Source organism: Physeter macrocephalus, chromosome 14 (genome assembly GCF_002837175.3).
Source record: "Physeter macrocephalus isolate SW-GA chromosome 14, ASM283717v5, whole genome shotgun sequence".
NCBI lineage: Eukaryota > Metazoa > Chordata > Mammalia > Artiodactyla > Physeteridae > Physeter > Physeter macrocephalus.
Window position 1 is genome coordinate 50,075,844 of NC_041227.1, and position 24,061 is coordinate 50,099,904.

General features: G+C 42.9%; 1 protein-coding gene across 4 annotated transcripts in view; it reads left to right on the top strand.

Moving 5' to 3' along the window:
* Nucleotides 1-24,061, top strand: part of UBN1 (ubinuclein 1) — a 44,330-nt gene that overhangs the window by 1,194 nt on the left and 19,075 nt on the right. For 3 of the 4 annotated variants that reach the window (XR_003683270.2, XM_028500068.2, XM_024123320.3), the window contains exons 2-12: nucleotides 3,427-3,714; nucleotides 7,213-7,299; nucleotides 7,860-7,955; nucleotides 8,318-8,452; nucleotides 9,152-9,255; nucleotides 9,968-10,406; nucleotides 17,174-17,244; nucleotides 18,631-18,760; nucleotides 18,937-19,055; nucleotides 19,191-19,319; nucleotides 19,504-19,647. Coding sequence is in view for 3 of the 4 variants with exons in the window: in XM_028500068.2 (XP_028355869.1) it covers nucleotides 3,466-3,714; nucleotides 7,213-7,299; nucleotides 7,860-7,955; nucleotides 8,318-8,452; nucleotides 9,152-9,255; nucleotides 9,968-10,406; nucleotides 17,174-17,244; nucleotides 18,631-18,760; nucleotides 18,937-19,055; nucleotides 19,191-19,319; nucleotides 19,504-19,647 (1,703 nt within the window). In the remaining variant the exon portion in view is untranslated. The remainder of the gene's footprint in view (nucleotides 1-3,426; nucleotides 3,715-7,212; nucleotides 7,300-7,859; nucleotides 7,956-8,317; nucleotides 8,453-9,151; nucleotides 9,256-9,967; nucleotides 10,407-17,173; nucleotides 17,245-18,630; nucleotides 18,761-18,936; nucleotides 19,056-19,190; nucleotides 19,320-19,503; nucleotides 19,648-24,061) is intronic. The other variant, XM_028500070.2, reaches the window with a different exon arrangement.

The window sequence follows — 24,061 nt, forward strand, 5'->3', positions numbered from 1 at the left end:
TGTGCTCCGCAACGGGAGAGGCCACAGCAGAGGGAGGCCCGCATACCACAAAAAAAAAAAAAAAAAAAAAAAAAAAAAAAAAGAGTTCATTGAACAGACTAATTACAAAATCAGCATACAAAATTCAGTTTTTCTACGTTTCACCAGTAATCATTTTGAATATATGATTAAGAGGATTTGTAACAACAACAAAAAGTACTATTCCTGGGAATAATCTGAGATGGAAAAAGGAGGCTAGTATTTCTTGGATAACATCAGTTGAAGTTTTTTAAGAGGGATGCTTTTGTTTGTAGAATACTGTACTTTTATTTGGAATTAATGGGGACTTCCCTGGTGGCACAGTGGTTTAGAATCCGCCTGCCAATGCAGGGCACATGGGTTCGAGCCCTGGTCCAGGAAGATCCCACATGCCGCGGAGCAGCTAAGCCCGTGTGCCACAACTAATGAGCCTGCACTCTAGAGCCACAACTACTGAAGCCTGTACACCGCAACTACTGAAGCCTGCACGCCTAGTCCCATGCTCTGCAACAAAGAGAAGCCACCGTAATGAGAAGCCCGCGCACCACAATGAAGAGTAGCCCCCACTTGCCGCAACTAGAGAAAGCCGGCACACAGCAATGAAGACCCAACGCAGCCAACAATAGATAAATAAATAAATAAAATACATAAATAAATATTTAGAATTAATGGTCAGCTAATTAAAATTGAGTATTTAAATGCTTAGCTTTTAAAAAGCTTTTTAAGCTTTGTCAACAAATCTTTTATTTATAAATCTAAGAATGTTTACATAAAAATAAATGTTTGATTTTTGACAAAGTTTCAATTAAGGCAACAGTTTAATAGATTAAATGCCCGTAAACAATGAGCTCTTTTTTACGAAATTAAATTCCCTTAAATGTTTTACACTGCATTTAAAGCTTTATATGCTTGTTCTCTCAAATACTTCAAAATTCTAAGACAGTGAACTTGTAAACCTAGAAGTTAAATCTTTCCAAGAACTTAACTCTTTTAAGTCTAATAAACGTGTAAATGTAAGTCAGGTCTTTTAAAAGCACGCTTTCAAATTTAATTATTTTAAGCATTTCAAATTAAAATTGTAAGTCTAACATCATTCATTAAAATGTCTGATTCTCTTAAATGTTTGAAATGGCTTAGTAACAGGCAACAGCAATTATCACGATGACTGTAACACTTAAACAAAAATCTAAGTGTTAATATGCTGTAGGTTTGATTTACTTTATTTTCTAGTCTTATTTCTGTAATTTCGCAGGCCTGCAAAGTCACTTACACAACCAAGAGATGAATTTTTACCATCTGGGTTGATTGAAGTTACACTATATAAAATTTGGGATGAGATAAGGTTACATTTTAAATTTACTGTCTAGTCAAGGGCAGGGACCTAGTTCCCACTTCTAAGATGACCTTTCTGAATCCCATCAGTTAACATGCAGATTCTCTTCTTACAGTGAGAGTTTGCCTGCATTTATGAGAGGGGGACCTTTATGCCTTCACCTTCACCTTCACTTTGCCTGCTTGTATGACTGGGGGACCTTTATGAAATCCCTTTCAGCTGGGATTTATTTCCACAATCCAGAGAATCACGACTGTTGTGGGGGCCTTGAAAGTTTCCTTTAGGGGAATTTGTTTTGACATCTGATGGTCTTTTGCATCACCAACCTGTTTTGCTGCCAGTTGCTTTGTTTTCTATTTAGAATTATTTTAACTCTTCATTTTTAGATATTTTACTTCCTTACTTGGTCTTATAGATCACAATTTTATGGTCATGATAGAAGAAGTGAATATTGCATGTATACAGATATGTGTGATGTGTATGGATATATAAGATATATATAAATCTTTCTGAACTAATTCACATTTATGATTCATTTACATTTAAAATGCAATGAGCTTTTTGGGGGAACTTATCAAAATGATTTTTAAATTGATCTGAAATAATTAATAGGCTAGAATAGCCAAGTATTACTTTTAAAAGAATAATAAAAATGAATCTTTAAGTTGTTGAAATATACCACAGAATTTTTCAAATCAGTGCTCTACTGGTTCAGGAATCTTGATACTAGATGGATATAACAGGATGCATTTCAGAAATAGACCTTAAGATATTAAAGACATGTATGATATATGCCAAATTAGCAGGGAAAAGAGGGATTATTTGGTGATTGATGCTGGGGAGAAACCAGGTTAGGGCCTCACCTCTTACCTTATAGTAAATTCAACTTGGATTAAAGAGTTCAATGTGAAAAATACATCTATAAAACAAGAATGTGTAAATTCTTCTACAAGAATTGGTTGGAGGAGGACATTCTAGGCATAAAAGAAATGGAAGAAGCCATAAGGGAAAAGAGCCTAGTTTTAACTGCATAAAAAGGTAAAATTTCTTTCAACATACCTCACTCTATGCAAAGTTAAACAGTAAATAGCAAAGCAGGAGAAAGTATGAGAGATATGACAGGCATTACATATTTATTATTTATATGTCTATAACAAGTTAAAAGCCCTTACAAATCAAAAAAGCTGCGATTTTTTTCAACCATTCCCTTAATGCTGGACACTCAGGTTGCTTCTATCATTTTTCATATACAGACAAGGCTACAATGAATATTCTTATTTATTGGTGTGGTAGAATGTGGGTTTTAAAAAGTAGGACACAAAATTACACATAAAGCACACACACACAATATATAGTGTGATTTACATGTTTATATTCTGTATATCCTTGGAATTCTGGAGTTCACAATATACTTTGATCATTTCCAAGCAACTTTGAAGGTCTTTGACCTGTGGTAATTTGTCACTTTGCTGAGGCCCAAGTTTGGGTGGTGAAAGGCTGGTGTTCAGAAGTGAGCGTAGCCACACTACTTCTGAGTCAGTGGTCTTACTTATCCTGGGGTAGGCAGTACTTCTCTGAACTGATGAAAACTGTCATTGTGAAGAATGGCCCTACATGAAAGTAAACTGCTGGTGATGAAAATAAAGAGGTTTTAAGACAGGTTATTCTCAGCCAGAAGTTAAAAAAAATGTATTGGATAAATTAAATGAAAACCAATTTTCTCTAGGATTCTTTGTAATTCTGAGGATTCTTTAAGTCTCTATCAGCATGGGTTCTCTAGTGTCGAGAATCTAGTGAATATGCATAGAAAAAAAAAGACTGGAAGGAAGTATGCTAAACAGTGATTATCTCTGAATGATAGGATTTGGGGTGCTTTTCATATCTATATGAAATTTTTTATATTTAAAATAGTATTTAAGAAGAAAAAAGCAGCAAATGATAATAAAGATAAATTTAACAGTGATTCTTCTTGACAGTGAAATTTTTTTTTAAACTTAAATCTGTATAACTGAACAAGAAAAATCACCATTTTTATTATCTCGTTTTGACCTGGCTCTTCTTTTCAATGTTAACAGAAGCCATGCAGTGACACCTGGTAAGACTTGTTGGTAGCCATGTCGGAGCCCCACAGGGTCCAGTTCACCTCTCTCCCAGGTTCTTTGAATCCTGCATTTTTGAAGAAATCCCGGAAAGAGGAGGTTGGGGGAGCAGAACAGCATCAGGACTCTGAGCCGGCTGCAGCAGCTGTTCGGATCACACTTACCCTCTTTGAGCCAGATCACAAGCGCTGCCCAGAGTTCTTCTACCCAGAGCTGGTGAAGAACTTACGAGGGAAGGTGAAAGGACCTCAGCCTGCAGACAAGGTATACCCCAGTGACCCCAGCTCACTCTGCAGATCTAATGCTCTGGGCAGTGTGTGTGGATGGGGCTTCCGGAGGGTGGATGCAGCACTAGAGAGGCTTTGGGCTCCTCCACAAAGCAAGCACAAGGTCTGCTGGTTTTTCCTCTGGCAGGAAGGGATAGAATTCTTTCTAGAACCGTTCTCCTGATTTATGCTAGAGAAAATGTATGGCACATCCAAGGCTAATTTGAATTATGACTAACTAATATGAATAAATACCAAATTTTTTCATACCAAGTCTATAAATGTTACATGTAAGTGTGACCAGTCCCTGGCTTTTCCAGTGCTGGAATTTCATGCTGGACATTTCTCTTTTCCAAGGGAATCTCACTGTGCCTAATATGAGGGCAAGCAAAAGACACAGCCTGCTCATCTCTTTTGAAAAGTAATATTCTGGATAGTTTCTTTACCTGGATGGATAGAAACCTATTTTTGTGGGTTTTGTTTTTGTTGGGATTTCTTATCCCCCCACTCCCCACTGGAATTGGGCAGCCTTTAGGGCTTTTGAGAATCAGTTTGATTTGTAAATAATTAATTAGTTTATTTATTTATTTATTTATTTATTTTTGGCTGAGCTGGGGCTTTGTTGCTGCGCACGGGCTTTCTCTAGTAGTTGCAGCGAGTGGGGGCTACTCTTCGTTGCGGTGCGCGGGCTTCTCATTGCGGTGGCTTCTCTTGTTGCGGAGCACGGGCTCTAGGCGTGCGGACTTCAGTAGCTGAGGCTCTCGGGCTCTAGAGTTCAGGCTCAGTAGTTGTGGCGCACGGGCTTAGTTGCTCAGCAGCATGTGGGATCTTCCCGGACCAGGGCTTGAGCCCGTGTTCCCTGCATTGGCAGACGGATTCCCAACCACTGCGCCACCAGGGAAGTCCCAGTTTGATTTCTTAAATGTTTTTTAAACAATCTATTTTCCTGGCAGACTTGTTTTACTTTTTTAGTATGGAATGTTTCAAACATGTACAGTGTAGAGAGAATAGTATAATAAGCCTCCATGTACCCGTTACCCAGCTTCAGTTATTACTGATACTTTGGCAATTCGTTAACATTGTAAAAATTTTTATAAACTTTTTAACTGAGTTATGTACATAAGAAAAGTGCACATATGATAAATACACAGTTTGATGGATTTTCACAAACACCCATGTAATCTGCACCTGGCTTACAAAATATAACATTTTCCAGGACACTAGAAACCCTCCTGCCCTCCCAAAATACTGCCTCAGCCCTCAAGGGTAACAACTGTTCTCATTTCTAACAGCTGAGATCAGTTTTGCATGTTTTTGTATTTCATGTAAATAGGAGTAGGAGCTAGGTCAAGAGCATTTATTTATAAGCACCTACTGTATACCTGTGTGCTAGGCTGGCCTCTGAGGAAAAGGTGAGTAGGGTCCTGCATTTGCAGCATTTGGATCTCTAGAGTGGCTCTCAGTGAAATGGGGACTAGGCTAGTACCCGGCTAACAGTGTGTCTGCGGGGTGGTGGGGGGCAGTGTGTGTGGATGAGATCATGCAGGTACATGATTTCTAGCAGATTGCCTCAGAGCCAGTGCTCCAGCAGTCTAATCCATGGTTGTGCTGTTTGGGGTGAGTGCCTTTGGTTAGAAGGATTATCCACTTTTCTTTACTCAGATAAAAATGTGTTTCCTTGGTAAAGATCTGATTAGCTGAATGGAAGCCAGTTCAGTCTGTGCCAAGGGTCAGCCTGTTGTATGAGGGCCAGTGGTCAGGATGAGAAAAAGTAATTTCAAATCCATTCATGAACTCTTTTCCAAAGTAGGAACAGGATTTTCTTCCTTGAGAGGAATAAAAAGTAGCAGGGATTGGTTAAGGTATTTATTTACGGGCTCAAACCAAATTAGTAGGTCAACTGAAATTAGAACTCCAGTGCTCTGATTTCACCTTTTTGGGGGTTCAGATGCCCTCCTCAATTGCAGAAAAATGCGTGGGGCTTACACAGAGAACTTTGGATCCAATTTCAGGGGATTCACTCCTGGCCTTCAGATTCAGAACTCCTGAATTACCATGTCTACTCTGCAGTGTTCAAAGCACGGTGTAATCTGGCACATTCATGTATTAACTCACTTAGCATGTATATCTTAGAATGTGAAGGCACTGTGCTGGATGCTGAGGACTGTGTAAGTGTGGGGAAGTTGCTGTCCCAGCCTCACAGGAACTTTGCGCTCTTGTAGATGTTTTAGGAGAATTATACCAGCACAGGTAGCAGAAGTCACAGTGTGGTAATGGTTTAAGTCTGGTACAAATACAGGCCCCGGAGGGCTTAGACAGAGAGGGGCTTACATTCCAGATGCTGTATTGAGACAGAGCTGGACCTTCATGCATTCAGGAAATAGTGGATGACTGCTGTTTGCGGGGCATTAAGGAGTATGCGTTAAATCCAGCACTGCTCCAGGTGGGTGGGTTTTCTTAAAATTATTTGAACCACATAGGTTACATGTGATCATTGTAGAAAAATTAGAAGATACAGACAAGCTGTTTTATTAAAGACCACCCATTTATGGTATGTACATGTTCTGTAACGTCCCATTGTACGTGTGTGTCCAAAATCATTTAACTGATCCTTTGTGGGTAAGTGGAGTTTCAGTAGGCAGAGATGGGAGGGTGAGATGGGAGAATTTTGTTTTCAAACAAGCATCTGATCTTTATTGTTTTTGGACTCCAAAGTCTTAAGTGTATTTGGTACAGGAGTTTTTTATTAAAATTAAGATTCCTTACCATGGAAGCTTAAGGTCGAACTCTGAAAAATTTTCTCAAGAAAAATGTAAGAGTAAGTTTATGGAATATAAATAAACTTTGGAAAACCACATGAAAGTATCTGGAGGGAGTATTGAGATTGGGAGGAAAGGGAGATTATTGATCCTTCAAGATAGGCTTCCAAGGAAAGGTAATGCCATGAACTTGGGTTTGACTGTTTGTAGCTCTGAGAGAAGTGCAAGTTCATACCACTCTTCTAACCAATAAGGCTGAATAGCTGTCAAGAGCTTGTCCTATGCTCAGTCGGTTCTTAACCTTTTTGAGCCATTGACTGCTTTGGAAGTCTGGTGAAGCCTATGGACCCCTTCTTAGAATGTTTTTAAATGCATAAAATAATTTTTAGAATTACAAAGGAAATCAGTTATATTGGAACACAGTTCTACACGGGTTGAGCATCCCCTGACTAAAGTCCCTTTGCCATATTTGGAGCCCTGCAGGACCTAGTGCTGCTTGTGATGGGCGATTGTAGGCATTTAGTCAAGTTCTCTTGAAACTTGTGAATGGAAATTTTACTTTCTTAAACAGCTAAGGTAAACACTGATGGGAAGGTAACATGTATTCTACTTTGTCTTTTCTGAAAAACAGTTGTTTTTATTATGCAGTTTATAGGTGTTGAGTCAGTGCAGGCACTAGGAATAGCATTGTGGGAATTTTTTTGTGACTCATATTTTTGTGGAATGGTCTCTTACAGAAGAAAGATCTCTCGGATCCTTTCAATGATGAAGAAAAGGAAAGGCATAAAGTGGAGGCCCTTGCCCGGAAATTTGAAGAAAAATATGTAAGATTTCTCTATTGGACAACAAAACAACCTTGTTGGGTGGGAGAGGTTTTCAGACATTTCCATATTCCTTTAGTGGTATCATCTAATCAACACTGATGTGGAAACAAGTGTAGACCTTGGAGAGAACAAAATGAAGTTATTAAACAAATGCATTAAGATAAGAAAACACATATGGCAGGAACTCATGTGTGGAGCTAAACGGATGAATAAATAAGAAGGGGCTTTTACCCTTAGAATTTATCCTGAGAATAAACGTTTTGGTGCAAAGCATATGAAGCCATTTAGTTCTTCTGTCTTAGGCCACTCTATGCATTTACAAATCTGTCCTATTTTGAAAGGTCTTCAGGGAATGAGGTTTTGGTGTGTGTGTGTATGAGACTGTTCCAGTGCTTTATAACCTTTAGTCATTAGCTGATGGGGTTCAAGGCAACAATTAATTCTGTGTATTAAAAAAACCCCTGTGACCCTAGACCTAGAAATTTGTTAAAAGGGTAGATCTCGTGTTACGTGTTCTTACCACAAGTACAAAAAGGCATGTGATCAATTTTAAATTTTAGGGTGGAAAGAAACGTAGAAAAGACCGAATACAGGACTTGATTGATATGGGTTATGGTTATGATGAATCTGATTCCTTCATCGATAACTCTGAGGCGGTAAGTACTTAATGAAACCTCTGAGACTACCAGAACCACTGCACCCTAGCATCTACCGACAGCGCCCGGAGGCTGGGGGTGGAGTCAGAGTGGATGTGCCCTTAGCACGAGGAAAGAGCTGCACTGAAGGGAGAGGAAGTGACACCTTGATCTGGGCCTTGGTTCCCTTTATGAAAATGGTGATCAGAGATGTCCACAACACCTTCTAACTCGGACATTGGTGATTGACCAGAAACATGTCTTAGCATGCTGTCTGAAATGTGACAGAGAAACATAGTCACATCTGCTTTGTCAAGACGCGCTCTGCACCTTTGGACTGTAGTACAGAACTTGGAGCTGACCGTTTGTTTTCCCCCCTTCAGTATGATGAGCTTGTTCCTGCTTCTTTGACTACAAAGTATGGAGGATTTTACATTAACTCGGGAACGCTGCAGTTTAGACAAGCATCAGAATCTGAGGATGACTTCATTAAAGAAAAGAAGAAAAAATCTCCAAAGGTTAGAACGTTGCTCGCTTTTGGATTTCGGAAGTGCTTTTTTACATGATCTTATGAGATCAGTAGGTGACTTGCCAGAATACGTGCTGGTTTAGGATGACTCAGGACATTGGCGGAAAGGCACCAGCTGTGCCGAGGTTGGCGGTTCCCTTCTCACATGTGTGCTGTGGCGAGGTGCTGTGAACCTGGAGGTCTTGGTCATTGCAGGCTCGGCAGGGATTCATTCCTCGAGGTGGTCCCAGGGCGGGGACGAGGGCAGTGAAGGGTGTGGAGCGAGGGGAGTTTGCACCAGCTTGCTGTGTCTCTTCTGGACATGTAGAGGACTTCAGTTCCCAGGGCTGTCATCCCAACGAAAACAAGTCAGCCCTATGATAAGTTTATTTTGAAAGCTATCTATCACTGCCTGTGTGTTTAAAATGCAATGTAGGCCCACACATAGCTCATTTTAAACCAGAAACTGTTCAGGCTGCAAAATGGCCTCTGTTGCCTCAGGCCCGGGTTTCCCAGAAACCGCTGTCAGTGGGAATGCTGTCCTGACCTGCGGGTCTGTGGTCCAAGGACTGAGCGGAAAGCTTTTGTTCGTGAAGGAAGTAAGACAGCTCTCAGGATGTACCCTGGGCGGAGCAAGGCCGGTGCTGTGTAGTGCACTTGCTCCCAGAGTTAGGGAGCTGTGTAACTGTGCCTTGTCTTTAATTCTCAGAAGCGGAAGTTGAAGGAAGGTGGTGAGAAGATAAAGAAGAAGAAAAAAGATGACACTTACGACAAGGAGAAGAAATCGAAAAAGTCCAAGTTTTCCAAAGCCGGGTGAGAGGCAGCAGCTTCTTTGCTAGGATGACGTCTGAACTGTTAGGGCAGGACACCTGGGAGCTGACTTGCCCTCCTCCTCACAGCTTCAGAAGAGGCAGCAGGGCCTGGCCTTCCGTTCCCCCTCATGCCTCCCACGGTGCCATGTGGGCATAGTCTGTACTCTCACATCTCTGTGTGTCAGACATCAGAGTTCTCTCTGTCCCACTGTCAGTGTTGACAGCTATTTCTGTCACTGTATGATTGCTGATGTTTCCTGTTCTCTTGGGCACCCCTCCTCTGCCCCAGTTCTCCTGTCTGTGTTCCCCCTTTGTCTTCTCCGGTCCTGCTTCCTTTGCCTCACTTGGTCTCACCCCAGTCGCCCTTCAAGTTGCTGCTGCTCTCTGCTGCTCCTGCTTTCTCCCTTTAAATATCTTTCTTACCCCCCCACCCTTTTTTGCAACCTTTTATTTCAGCCTGGCAGTGGTTTTTAAAAACCCATCGGACATGTAGCATTTTGTGATACTGTTTTGCTAACCTATATTAAATCTCAAGCTTTGGTCCCAGCAAGAAGAGCTCCATATGCCAAGAGGAGGGAGGAGGTGTAACAGGGTGGACTTGTGACTGAGGTTCCTGGAGACCATTGTGCTGGGAGCAGGGCTGAAGCCCCTCTGTGAATTTCCCTTTTGAGGTGTACTGCAGCCTTAGTAACTGACTTCCCCCTTGCTTGCAGCTTCACAGCCCTCAATGCCAGTAAGGAGAAGAAGAAAAAGAAGTATTCTGGGGCTTTGAGCGTTAAAGAGATGCTGAAGAAATTTCAGAAGGAGAAAGAGGCTCAGAGAAAAAAGGACGAAGAGCATAAGCCCGTAGCAGTCTCGTCAGTGGAAGCTCAGGGCCTGCGGGAATTGGAGGGCACCTCTGACCCTTTGCTCTCGCTCTTCGGCTCCACTTCTGACAACGACTTGCTGCAGGCAGCCACCGCCATGGACTCGCTGACTGATTTGGACTTGGAGCAGCTGCTCAGTGAGTCTCCAGAAGGAAGCCCCTTCCGCGATATGGATGATGAAAGCGATTCCCTTGGGGTGGGACTGGACCAGGAATTCAGGCAGCCCTCTTCCCTTCCCGAAGGCCTGCCTGCGCCCCTGGAGAAGCGCGTTAAGGAGCTGGCTCAGGTATGGTGACATGGAATGGCCGGGCTCTCCTGGAAGCAGTTTGGGCAGTTGATGCTGGTCCCAAACCACTTGAAGCTCGTGGCCTAGAGCAACGCTTAGTCAGTGGGCAGTTCCAGTGTCAGCTCTTCCAAGCTTGCTTCTCATCCCAAGTGAGGGAACAGTGGAAGCTCTGCCTGTCAGGCATCATTTCTCAGCCTTTCATGGTTCCTTCACTCCTGGAGAATTTACTGTCTTCTGGAGAGATTTTCTCTTTTCCTACTTTCTGCCTGTCACAGTATCTTTCCTTTTGTATGATAGACTGACACTAATGTTGGCAGCAGGCAGCTGAGGTAGAGATCCATCTTTTTAGTAATCTTCTGAAGGTTTTAAAAATTCACAGAAGTTTGCAGTCATATGTTAGACGTGGGGCAATGCTTAGTTGCCACTGGGTTTAATTGCTCCTTGGACTTGCATGTCACCAGTGTTAGGTAGTGATTACAGGAATTCTAAATTGTGCTAAATAAGAAGGAGCTGAACCATAAATGCTGTCCATGCCCCATGTTAAAAACAATAACAGTCTTCAGAAAATAGCAGACACTACTCCTGTTTTCCCCCTGGTGATTGGGAATTGATCCCTAGAGCACAAAGGACTGACAATTCAGTGATACATGAATACTGACTATAAACCAAGCACGGGTCGTTAGTTATGATGACTTTTAGTTAAAATACCATTTTACCGTGGACATCATGACTTGTGACACAACTCTGGTGGCACTTACACTCTATAGCTTAAGTTTTAAACCAGTGATTCAGAATCTCTGTTGTGTATAATATCCCTTGTGTTTTAGGGCAGAGTGAAATGTTAACCACTGCTACAAATGATTTTCTCACTTCCAAAAAACACTTGAACACGTGTGAAATAATTCAAACGTCTTATTCAGAGCTCTAGTTCATCCTTGTAGAACATGCACAGTATTCTGTTTGAACATAACCATTTAAATGAATTATGCCATGTCAGGATTCAGAGTATATCTTAACAGGATGTTAAGGTGGAAATAGTTGAATATGAACTTGGCATGTTTGAGCATACTGTCCTGTGCTCTCTCTCAGAATTTATGTTAAAAAACATTACTCCTTATTCTTGTCAATCCTCTGGTTTGTAATCAAATTATTTTGTAGCTTCTGAAAGCCTTGTTGAGTGAGCTGAGTAAGATCTATGTGGCAGTAGCCAGTCATTTTTTAGAGAAAAGTAAAAATGGCTCTTGGATGTGTCCCTATTCCCACCAAAGACTGTGTTCTAGTCTGATAACTTACACTCATTTCATTTTCTTGGGAAAGATGGACAAATCTAGTGGAAACAGTGGTTTAATGTGAAATGGCATTGGGTTGTGATTTGAGAAAACCTCGCTTTCTGGAGTCTGTTGGGGGGACAGTGAGCAAGCTGTCTTTCCTCAGTGACTGCCAAGTCTCGGTTGTCTCTTGGGCACGGTGGAGACAGGGTTCAGGATCCCATAGGCAAGGTAGGCTCGGGTCCTGGTGAGGAGGTGGTGACCAGGAGGCATACTGGCTTGAAAATATGTTCCAATGTGAAATTGATACTTCAGTCATCACCTGCCCCTTCTCCTATAACAGCATTAAGAAATTTGGGAAATGGAGTGGGAAGTGGGTATTACCCACCATCCCGCTAATCTGAAAACTATTTTCAATTTACATATTCTTTTCTAGCCTCTGTATATATGTGTTTATGCAGTTGTAATTATAGTTGTGAATAATTTCCTGGTTTTTTCACTTAATAAATATTATTTATAAAGACCTCATTACTTTTAATGGTTGCATGAAAAAGAAGGCTTAATTTAGAAAGTTACTTAATGCCACCCTAAAGGATCCCCAGCCGCTCTGTTCCCACCAGGGCCCTGTGCTTGGGGCACTTGGAGCCTCCTGCATGTGTGCACGAGTGCTCTAGACTCAGACCCTGTTGAGAGTCTTCTGGCAAAGAGATTCCTCCCAGGGAAAAAATGCCTGTGTACACAAAAATTGCATATAATTTCAAAAGCCACGCATGGATATTTGGATCCTTAATAAGAGGCCCTGTCCTAGATCTTAAACTGGACATTGCATTTTTAAAATTTAAATTAAACTTGATATATATAACTATAACATTAGCAGTGTTTATGTGTTTCTCACTTTATTTTTCACTCCCCTTCTTTTTCTTTTTTACCCTCTTTTATTTTTGTAATAGTTTGTTTCGATTTTAAATCTTGGCCCTAGAGGATACATGTATCAGTTTCTACCGCTGTCTAAAAATCTACCCTGCCGCCCCCAAACTTGGTGGCTTCAAACAGTGACTCATTTCTCCTGACTGTGGGTTGGCCGGCGGTTTGTCTTCTGGTCCTGCCTGGACTCGCTCTCGGGGCTGTGTTCATCGGGCAAGATGGTGGCTGGCGCTGGGACAGCCAGGATGGCAGGACCTCTCTCTCCTCCCTTCTTTCATCCTGGGCTTTTTCAGGGCATGACAGTCTCAGGGCAGCATTTCAGGAGGGAGCTGTAAGGTGGAAGCTGTAAGGCCCTCATGATCTAGCCTTAGAAGTGGTATGCACCACACTTCTTTTGCCACAGTGTATTGGTAAAGCAAGTCACCAACTAGAGGCCACCTCTCCATGGGGGAATGCATGTACTAGGAGGTGAGGAATCTGTGGTCCTGTTTGCAGTCCACTACTGTACTTAAGCAGATTCTATTCTTACGTGTATCAGTCTCCCTGGGAAAAGTTTTTGCTTTTGGAAGCAAAAATTAGATTTGACTTCTAACTAGATGTGATACTTAAAACTTTTTAAAAAAATTTGAAAATTTATGTATTTAATTAAAGAGGTACTCCAAGAGGGCGACCTTGGATACTCCAGAACTGTTACTGTTTTCTTCTCATGTTAGCTCATTTTCCACTTCTTACTTCCTTGTACTGTACATTTTTATGGGCCCCAGGGAACCCAGTGGTTTGATTTGATGGCCTTACCCCTGTCTTCTCTTAATATGTATTGGTTGTGTCTTTTGTTTTGATTGTTGAAAAGTTCAGGTATGTTGCAGCTTCAGTTTACTGTCGTGATGTGGTTTGGCAGCTACTCAGCCTGCTCCATACAGATGACCCAGCTCTGTTTTGGTCCTCTTCAATCCAGCATGAAATGGAAATGATACTGATACTAAAAATAGAAAAGACACAGAGACCCCATGTCACCCACCATTCTACCTGCTCATTGCTTACCCTCCTATACAGTTAGAACCCTTGCATTGCAAAACCAGGGAGACATGGATCCAAGGAGAATAAGGTAGAAAAAAAATAACAACCTGTTTGGTCTTTTTAAAAAAGAAAATCATGCCAGATTTCATTCTATTCAGCAAAAACAGGTACAGTATATAAGGTTGTGATCTCAGTGCTGAAAGGCTACAAGTGGCTCTTCTTATAATGAATAAAAGAGTTCATTAAAAGGCTATTGGAACTATTGTAAATCAGCATGATCTGGCTGTTTGGTTTAACTTCATTTCCTAGTTAATCTAGGATTGATTGATTCATACAACTCCTTGGGCAAGGGTGTCTGTCTTTAGGGTTGAGGGATGTCACTTCTTTCTGGCAGACTATCAAATATATATCCAATTGCTCTTTTAATTAGATTTATTTTAAATTTTATCTCTGAGGATTTTTTTTTTTTTTTTTTTTTTTGTGGTACGCAGGCCTCTCACTGTTGTGGCCTCTCCCGTCGCAGAGCACAGGCTCCTGACGCGCAGGCTCAGCGGCCATGGCTCACGGGCCCAGCGGCTCCGCGGCATGTGGGATCCTCCCGGACCGGGGCACGAACCTGTGTCCCCTGCATCGGCAAGCGGACCCTCAACCACTGCGCCACCAGGGAAGCCCAAGGATTTTGTTTTATACTTGACTAATTATCTTCAGTATAAAACCAAATCCTCAGAGATACTGGTCTGCAGGATTCAAAAGGCACCAGAAAAAAAAAAAATTTTCAAAAGGCATCAGGAAAAAAAAAAAAACTTAAAAAAAAATTTATAGCCAGAAAGCTTCTGAAATGGCTGATATCTAAAGATAAAATTTGATTGGCGGGAATGCCCTGGAGGTCCAGTGGTTAGGACTCTTCGCTTTCACTGCCAAGGACCCGGGTTCAATCCCTGGTCAGGGAACCAGGATCCCACAAGCCAAACAGTGTGGCCAAAAAAAAAAAAAAATTGATTGGAAACCTGAGCTGTTGATGGGTCTGACAAACAGGCATTTGAAATACGTGTTAATTAGGCTGAGTTAACATGAAGGTGCTTCTGCATCTTATGACTAACAGTGTATAAGCTAAAGCAACAGAATGATTCAGTTTTGTTTTCTCTCAAACTGAAGTCATAATCCCAGTACATTAAAGGTGCCACAGTGGATTCCGAATCCTCTGACAGTATGAGAAATGGCAAGTGAATGGGTTATAGTGACGCCCTTTCTTTCTTCCCTTTCCACCTGCTATCTCAGGCCTCTGCGCTCTCCTCTAGCTGTGCTTGAGTTTTGCATATCCTCTGCAAGTTTTGTTTGGTACTAAGCTTTTCTTCCTTGAGTTTTCATTCTTTCAGTGATAATCTGTTCATTTGTTTGTTTATTCATCCACTCAGCTGACATTTACTAAGTAGCTATTATGTGATAGGCAGCTGTGGGAAATATATTGATGAGTAAGATTCAGTTCTCCTTCTCCACGAGCTTGTTATACAGATGGACTGGTAGCATGTAAACAACGGGCTGTGGGACAGAGCAGGATGAAATAAGTTTTGTCATGTTTGGATGGCCAACTAGATGGTCAGTTGAACAGCCAGACTTGAGGAAGTGAAAGAGGAGCTCTTGGGGCTTCCCTGGTGGCGCAGTGGTTGAGAGTCCGCCTGCCGATGCAGGGGACGCGTGTTCGTCCCCCAGTCCGGGAAGATCCCACATGCCCCGGAGCGGCTGGGCCCGTGGGCCATGGCCGCTGAGCCTGCGCGTCCGGAGCCTGTGCTCCGCAGCGGGAGAGGCCACAACAGTGAGAGGCCCGCGTACTGGAAAAAATAAAAGAAAAAATAAAAGAAAAAAAAAAAGAAAGAGGAGCTCTTGAGGGTACACAGGAATCGGACTGGAGGCAGCAGGCTTGGCCAGCCTCATGGGAGAGAAGGCCTTATAGTAAGCCAGGGCACAGGGCTGAGGATGGGCAAGTTGTTGGATAATGAAGACTCCTGGTATGTGGTGGGAGGGGCTGGAGTGGATGGCTGGGGCCAGATCCTAAAGGACCCTAAATGCCAGGTGGAGGAGTTTGGGTTTGATTCTAGGCTTGGGAAGGGCTGCCAAAGGGTTCTAAAGAAGAGTGGAAGGATTTAAGAAGGGTGGAGTGCTGTTATTAGAAGTAGGGACACAGGAGGAGGAAGAGCAGAAACTAGTAGGTTAGGTTTGGGGGAAGTCAAGTTTGTATACTAGAGGGTCATTCATTCATAGAAGTAATTGAAGATTCTGGTCCAGAGCTTAGAAAAAAGTGTATAGAGTAGGTTTAGATTTGAGAGACCTGTGTGTGTTTATGTTATTTTGAAACTGATGGGGAGACATTATCAGGTGAAGAGGGTTCTAGATAGAACCTGGGAGCCCATCTGCAGCTAAGGAGCTAGTGGAGGAGACAGGATGCAGTCAAGAGGTCAGGAGAGGACCCAGAGGATGCAGTGAGAGGAAGGCCAGTGGGGCCAGAGGAAGGTGGGTATTTCAGAGGGTTGATCAGGATTGATCATTTCATTTAAGACAATCACCTTGTTGTCTTTGTTTGCCATCATTGTTATATATCAAGCCTGAAATTTTATTTTGCTTAAAGACTTTGGACCAGCAACTCTCGGGTTTAGATCAGTGGTTCTCAATCCTCTGCATGCTAGTCACCAGAGTTACTTTTAAAAAAGTACCGATGCTTAGGCCTCTTTTAAGGAATATGTTATTCCCCAGAGATTCTAATGTGATGGGTCTAGGGTGGGGAAAGCTGCCAGGTACTTCCAGTGTGCAGCCAAATAAAGAACCACTGGTTCAGGCTTTTGCAGTTTGCTTTCCTCACTTGTGCATTCGGTGCCCTGGTTGCCCACTGTGGTTGCTTCAGGAGTCTCCAGGCTTGCCATCTAGGGCGTTATTAACTGTGTACTCATGGGAAGCAAAACACTGTATAGCAACCTGCTGTATCTTGTGTTAATAGGTAGTCAGGTATGTTAGTCATTCCAGTGGTCTGAGTAATAGAGTTCATGATATACCCTAATTAAATTATGAATTATCAAAGAATTATAGTCCTTAAATGCTAAAACAGCATATTATTATTGTTGCTATTATTACTATTATTATTATTTTGTTTGCTAAAGACCTTCAAATACTGCAAGTTTGTTAAAGTTCTTGATTGTTTTGTACTATAGATGTATGGAGATTCAAGCTCACAGTTTAGATGATAGAGTGCTGGGCACAGGAGTTAGCTTGCTGGCTGAATCAGATGCTTCATGATTCCCTTGACTCTGATTTTCTTTTATGTGACTGTTGTTTCAAGTCCTGGGAAGAAGGGACAGTCCGTAGATGCTTCAGCAGCATGTGAAAAGAGCTGGATGTACCACTTCGGGAGCATACAGAGATCATAGGTGAACTTAATCTGGGATTAGGGCTGAGTAGGGAAGGGCATGGTGAGGATTTTATCATCAGGTGTTCTGTAGGCCTGTGGGTGAGTGTGAGGGCCTTGCGGGGAAAGTGCACTAACAGATGTTACTGTCTACTGTGAACCAGGCTGCCAGAGCTGCTGAGGGAGAGAGCAGACAGAAGTTCTTCACCCAGGATATTAATGGCATCCTCTTAGAGTGAGTATCTTGTTTCTTTGTAGCTGCTGTTACCATGCCTGGGTTCAGCAGGCTGGGGGAAATTGGAAGTACGATTCAACTATGTATGGGATAGGAGAGCACTGATGAGATTTTTAAAAATAGGTTTTTATTTATTGTTATTCTTTTTAAAAAGGTCAGGGGAGAATTCCTTGGCAGTCCAGTGATTAGGGCTCTGAGCTTCTACTGCAGAGGGCAGGGGTTCGATCCCTGGTTGGGGAACTAAAATCCCGCATGCCACTAGGCAAGACCAAAAAATACATACATACATACATAAATACAAAAATAAAGGTCAGGGGCGGGGGACATCAAGTGTTTGTCTCTAGGAAATGATAGACCGTACTAATTTTAGGCAGCAGACATTATTAGAACACTGTATGTAATAGTCATGGTGTGCTGGAAGAGGATTTTGTGCTAAGCTTGAGATGAGAGGAGAGAGAAAGGCGTTGCTTGCCCATCTCTGGGAAAAGTAAGAGACAGCTTGGTGCAGACAAGGCCCTGCCCTCCTGGGGCACTCCTCAGCATACCTGGTCATTCTCCTCTTATTCTCACTTTTGCTCCCAAGGCCAGTGCTCATCATCCCGTAGCCCGTCTAACAAACACCCGAACCTCTGAGACATCACACTATATGAATTAGATTAAAAAGCAAAAAAAAAAAAAAACTCCACGTGTATAAATCCAAGCCAGATTCTTTGTACCTGGCCCTCCAGCTTTGCCACCTTCTCTCCTGGTTGCCTCATGTAGCAGAGGAAGCTTATTGCTCAACAGCTGAGGATTTTGCACATGTAAGAACAGTTGTCAAGACTAGGGAATATTCTAGCAAAGGACCTTGCCTGGTCAGGATGGAGACTGGCCACTTGGGTCAGGGAGCACCTGAGAGTCAGCACAGATGAGGAGTTTGTCTCCTGGAGCGTGCCAGATACAGAGAACTCAAGGGATTGAAGACAGACTGTGTTCTGCTCATCTAGATGGGGATGCTGGAGGGATGAGGATTTCCCTGACCACCTAGTCAGGGACAGAACTTGGAAATGGAAAAAGAAAATGTGCTGGAAAGTATTTCCTGTCGACCCCAAGTAACTCAGTTACCTTCCAGTTTGAAAGCATTTATGTTTTCTTTGTTTATGAAACTCAGAAATTCAGACCTTGTTCTTTTGGGCTCTGTTTTCTTGACACCTTTGACTTGGTCTTGTCTTTGACCTGAGAGCCTTGACCCACTCTACCTAGGCAAGTTTATTGGGTCTGGTGACTGCTGGAGGTCTATTGTGCTGGCTGCTCAGTTACACTGTGACAGGCGAGATAAGGCTTGGCCTGCTCTTGGCTCCTGCAGACGAAAGGAGCTGTGGTGAGTAACTCTGCTCTGTTCTTCAGCATAGAGGCGCAGACCCGGGAGCTGAGCAGCCAGACCCGTTCCGGGGTATATGCCTACCTTGCTTCCTTCCTGCCCTGCAGCAAAGACACCTTGGTCAAGCGCGCACGAAAACTTCACCTCTGTGAACAGGTGGGTGACTTTGCAGTGGAGCCCCTTGGCTTCGGGGCGCAGCGGAGTGGGTGATGGAGTCTTCACAGATGCCACATCTGCTGCTGCGCTGCCTCCGTGCGATTATTCCTATAGTGTGTGCTCAGTGTAAGAAGTGATGCATAAACCAGACTTACGATATGTCCTGCTCTCCTCAGGGGGGGCGTCTGAAGGAGCCTCTCCAGAAGCTTAAGGAAGCCATTGGCAGGGCAATGCCAGAACAGATGACCAAGTACCAGGATGAATGCCAGGCACACACGCAAGCCAAGGTCGCTAAGTAAGTGTGTCCCATCACTCCCTTCAGCATTCTGACCTTTTCTTAGAAGTCCTGGGTGGTGGGGGGAGATGCTGGGCAGAAGGAAGCAGTTCTGCAGTGACCTTAGAGTCCCCCCTAATTCTTTCTACCTCCTAGGATGCTGGAAGAGGAGAAAGACAAGGAGCAGAGAGAACGGGTTTGTTCTGATGAGGAAGAAGATGAAGAAAAGGGGGGCAGGAGGATAATGGGACCCCGGAAGAAATTCCAGTGGAATGATGAAATCAGGTGTGCCCAAACTGGGACCTTGCCTCAGTGGAGGGTTTGTGGGGCCGGTGTCTGAGCATGTTCCCGTATTTCTAATGAAGGTTAGAATCATTTACTTTAATCAGGGCTGCTGAAAGCACATGATTGAAACCTTGAAGAAGCATTTGGGGTAGTTTAAAGGTTCTGACTTCTTCCCACTCTTCAGGGAGCTACTCTGTCAGGTGGTGAAGATCAAACTGGAGAGCTATGACCTGGAGAGGAACAAGGCCCAATCCTGGGAGGACTACGTGAAGGCGTTTCTGGATGCTGAGGTCAAACCTCTCTGGCCCAAAGGCTGGATGCAGGCCAGGTGAGGGCCCGCGAGCAGCCATTGTGGTCAGTGTGACCATAGGGTGGAGCGTTCTTGCGGTAAAGAGATGTCTTAGTGATTCTTTTGCACCAGGCCCCAGAGCCCCACCCTCAGAGAGTCACCGGCTAGTGGACTCGACTCTGATTTCACCTGAGTGACTGGGGGCTTCTCCGTCTCCCTTAGAAGAGGGAAGGTATCTTTGGGGTTTTGTCTTTGTCATTCTTTATCCCACTTCAGTTCAAAGTTGGCTGTATGTTCATCCTACTTCAATCTGCCCTTTTCTGAGATAATGGCTCCTACTAGAAGAAGTTGAGAGACAGATTTGTGTTGGGAACATTTTAATGTTCTGAACAGAATTCTTATTTGCAACTGGCAGGGGTGACTACTTCTTAGAGTTAAGTGCCAGACTTTCCTCACAGGCTACTTTGTGTTATATAGCTTCCCACAAATGGACTATGTCTGCAATACACAGAGAAAGTTACCTGCAACTAGTGTTCTTTAGAAAAAAAAATTTCTTTTTTTTTTTGGTGGTAAAATACACTTAATGTAAGTTTAGCATCAGGCTCCGGACACGCAGGCTCAGCGGCCATGGCTCACGGGCCCAGCCACTCTGCGGCATGTGGGATCTTCCCGGACTGGGGCATGAACCCATGTCCCCTGAGCATCAGGCTCCGGACACGCAGGCTCAGCGGCCATGGCTCACGGGCCCAGCCACTCTGCGGCATGTGGGATCTTCCCGGACTGGGGCATGAACCCATGTCCCCTGCATCTGCAGGCGGACTCTCAACCACTGCGCCACCAGGGAAGCCCAAGTTTGGCATCTTTAAGTGCACAGTTCAGTGCTATTAAATACACTCAGATTGGTATGCAACCATCACCACCATCATCTCCATCACTTTTTTCATCTTGTAAAACTGAAACTCTGTACCCATTAAACACTAACTCCACATTTCCCTCTCCCCACAGACGCTGGCAGCCACCATTCTTCTGTTTCTATGATTTTGACTACTTTAAGTACCTCATATAAGTGGAATTATACAAAGTGTTTGTCTTTGTGTCTGGCTTACTCCACTTAGCATAATGTCCTCAGAGTTCATCCATGTTACAGCATGTGTCAGAATGTTCTTCCTTTTTAAAGCTGAATAATGTTCCACTGTATGTATACGCTTTGCTTACCCATTCATCTGTTGACAGTACTTGTGTTGCTTCCACATTTAAGCTATTGTGAATAATGCTGCTATGAACATGGGCATACAAATACCTCTTCGAGACCCTGCTTTCAGTTCTTTTACATATATACCCAGAACTGGAATTACTGGATCATATGGTGATGTTGTGTTTAATTTTTTGAGGCCTCACCATAATGTTTTTCATAGCAGCTGTTATCTTTTTACATTCCCACCACCAGTGCACAGGGTTCCAATTTCTCCACATCCTCACCAATACTTTTTTCTGTTTTTTTGGTAGTAGCCATCCTAATGGGTATGAGGTAGTGTCTTGTAGTTTGGATTTGCGCTTTGCTAACGATTAGTGATGTTGAGCATCTTTTCATGTACTTACTGGACATTTGTATATCTTCTTTGGAGAAATGTCTATTCAAGTCCTTTGCCCATTTTCTAATTGGTTTGCTTGTTTTTTTATGGTTGAGTTTTAGGAGTTCCCTATATATTCTGGATATTAATCCCTTATCAGATACATAATTACCAAATATTTCTCTGTTCTGTGGGTTGCATTTTTACTCTATGGATAGTGTCTTTCAACCTAGATAAAATGGACAAGTTCCTAGAAACACAAAACTTACCAAGACTAAATCACAAAGAAATAGCAAATCTGAATAGACCTATAACTATGTTTATTGTTTATTCTCTATTTTGCTTATTTCTGCTTTAATCTTTATTATATCCTTCATTCTGCTAGCTTTAGGTTTAGTTCTTCTTTTTCCACTTCCTTAAGTTGTAAGTTAGGTTGTTGATTTGAGACCTTTCTTGTTTCTTTTTAAAATTAATTAATTAATTAATTTTTGGCTGCATTGGGTCTTCGTTGCTGCGCATGGGCTTTTTCTCTAATTGTGGCGAGCAGGGGTTACTCTTCATTGCAGTGCGTGGGCTTCTCATTGTGGTGGCTTCTCTTGTTGGCGGAGCACAGGCTCTAGGTGTGCAGGCTTCAGTAGTTGTGGCATGTGGGCTTTTGTAACCTTTCTTGATTTAAAGTCTACTTTGTCTGATATTAAAATAGCCACCTCTGTTCTCGTGGTTATTATTTGCATGGAGTATCTTTTTCCATCCTTTTAATCTGTTCTTGTCTTTGGATCTCAGGTCTTTGGCTCTTTTTTTTTTTTGGCTGCGTTGGGTCTTCATTGCTGCACGTAGGCTTTTTCTAGATGTGAGCAGGGGCTACTCTTGGTTGCAGTGTGCAGGCTTCTCACTGCGGTGGCTTCTCTTGTGAGGTGCATGGGCTTCAGTAGTTGCAGTTGTGGCACACAGGCTTAGTTGCTCCGTGGCATATGGGATCTTCCTGCACCAGGGCTTGAACCTGTGTCCCCTGCATTGGCAGGTGGATTCTTAACCACTGTGCCACCAGGGAAGTCCCTAAATTTCCCCTTATCACCACTTTTCACTTTGTCCCATAGGTTTTAGTATGTTGTGTTCTCATTGTCATTTGTCTTTTAAGTATTTTCTAATTTTCCTTGTGATTTCTTCTTTGATCCATTGATTGTTTAAAAGTGTGTTCTTAAAAGTTGTTTTTGTCTAGTGTATCTGCCATTTGGTTTTTTTCTCACAATTTTGTTAGTTTTCCAGTTTTCCTTTTGTTACTGATTTCTAACTTCATCCCATTGTGGACAGAGAAGATACTTTTTATGATAGCTATCTTATTTATTTATTTATTTATTTTTTAACATCTTTATTGGAGTATAATTGCTTTACAATGTTGTGTTAGTGTCTGCTGTATAACAAAGTGAATCAGCTATATGTATACAAATATCCCCATATCCTCTCCCTCTTGCATCTCCCTCCCACCCTCCCTATCCCACCCCTCTAGGTGGTCACAAAGCACCGAGCTGATTTCTCTGTGGATAGCTATCTTTTAAAATCTACTGAGAGTTCATTTGTGGCCTAACATGTGGTTTATGCTGGGAAATGTCCCATGTGCACTTGAGAATGTGTGTGCTAATTGTTGTTGGGTAGAATGTTCTGTATCTGTCTGTATCTGTCCAGCTTTTATTGTAGAACTGTTTATTTCTGCCTTCAGTTCCGTCAGTTTTTGCTTCATATATTGTATTTTAATGGTCTGTCAGGTGCATGAATGTTTATAATTGTTATATCTTCTTGCTATATTGAACTTATTAATATATAATATTCTTCTTTATCTTTTGTAATCTTTCTTGATTTAAAGTCTACTTTGTCTGATATTAAAATAGCCACCTCTGTTCTCGTGGTTATTATTTGCATGGAGTATCTTTTTCCATCCTTTTACTTATAATCTGTTCTTGTCTTTGGATCTCAGGTCTTTGGCTCTTTTTTTTTTTTTTTTTGGCTGCGTTGGGTCTTCATTGCTGCACATAGGCTTTCTCTAGTTGTGGGGAGCAGGGGCTAGTCTTGGTTGCAGTGTGCAGGCTTCTCACTGCGGTGGCTTCTCTTATGAGGTGCATGGGCTTCAGTAGTTGCAGCATGTGGGCTTAGTAGTTGCGGCATGCAGGCTTATTAGTTGCGGCACACGGGCCCTAGTGTGTGGGCTTCAGTAGTTGAGGTGTGTGGGCTCAGTAGTTGTGGCGCGTGGGCTCTAGAGTGCAGGCTCAGTAGTTGTGGCCCACGGGCTTAGTCGCTCCATGGCATGTGGGATCTTCCTGGACTAGGGATCGAACCCGTGTTTCCTGCATGGGCAGGTGGATTTTTAACCACTGCACCACCAGGGAAGTCCCAGGTCTTTGGCTCTTGTAGATAGCATATAGTTAGATCATGCATTTTATCTATTCTGCCAGTCCCTGTCTTTTGATTGGAGTGTTGAATCATTTACATTTAAAGTAATTACTGATAAGAAGGGACTTATTTCTGTAAGTTGATCAACATACAAAAACTCTGCCCCCTTAACAGCTCTGCTGCTGTCACAAAAGTACATTTTTAGGGGCTTCCCTGGTGGCACAGTGGTTGAGAGTCCGCCTGCCGATGCAGGGGACACGGGTTCGTGCCCCGGTCCGCAAAAAAAAAAAAAAAAAAGTGCATTTTTATACATTGTGTGCCCCAAAACATAAACTAATAGTTTTTTTTTTTTTGCGGTACGCAGGCCTCTCACTGCTGTGGCCTCTCCCATTGCAGAGCACAGGCTCCGGACGCGCAGGCTCAGCGGCCATGGCTCACGGGCCCAGCTGCTCCGCGGCATGTGGGATCTTCCCGGACCGGGGCACGAACCCGTGTCC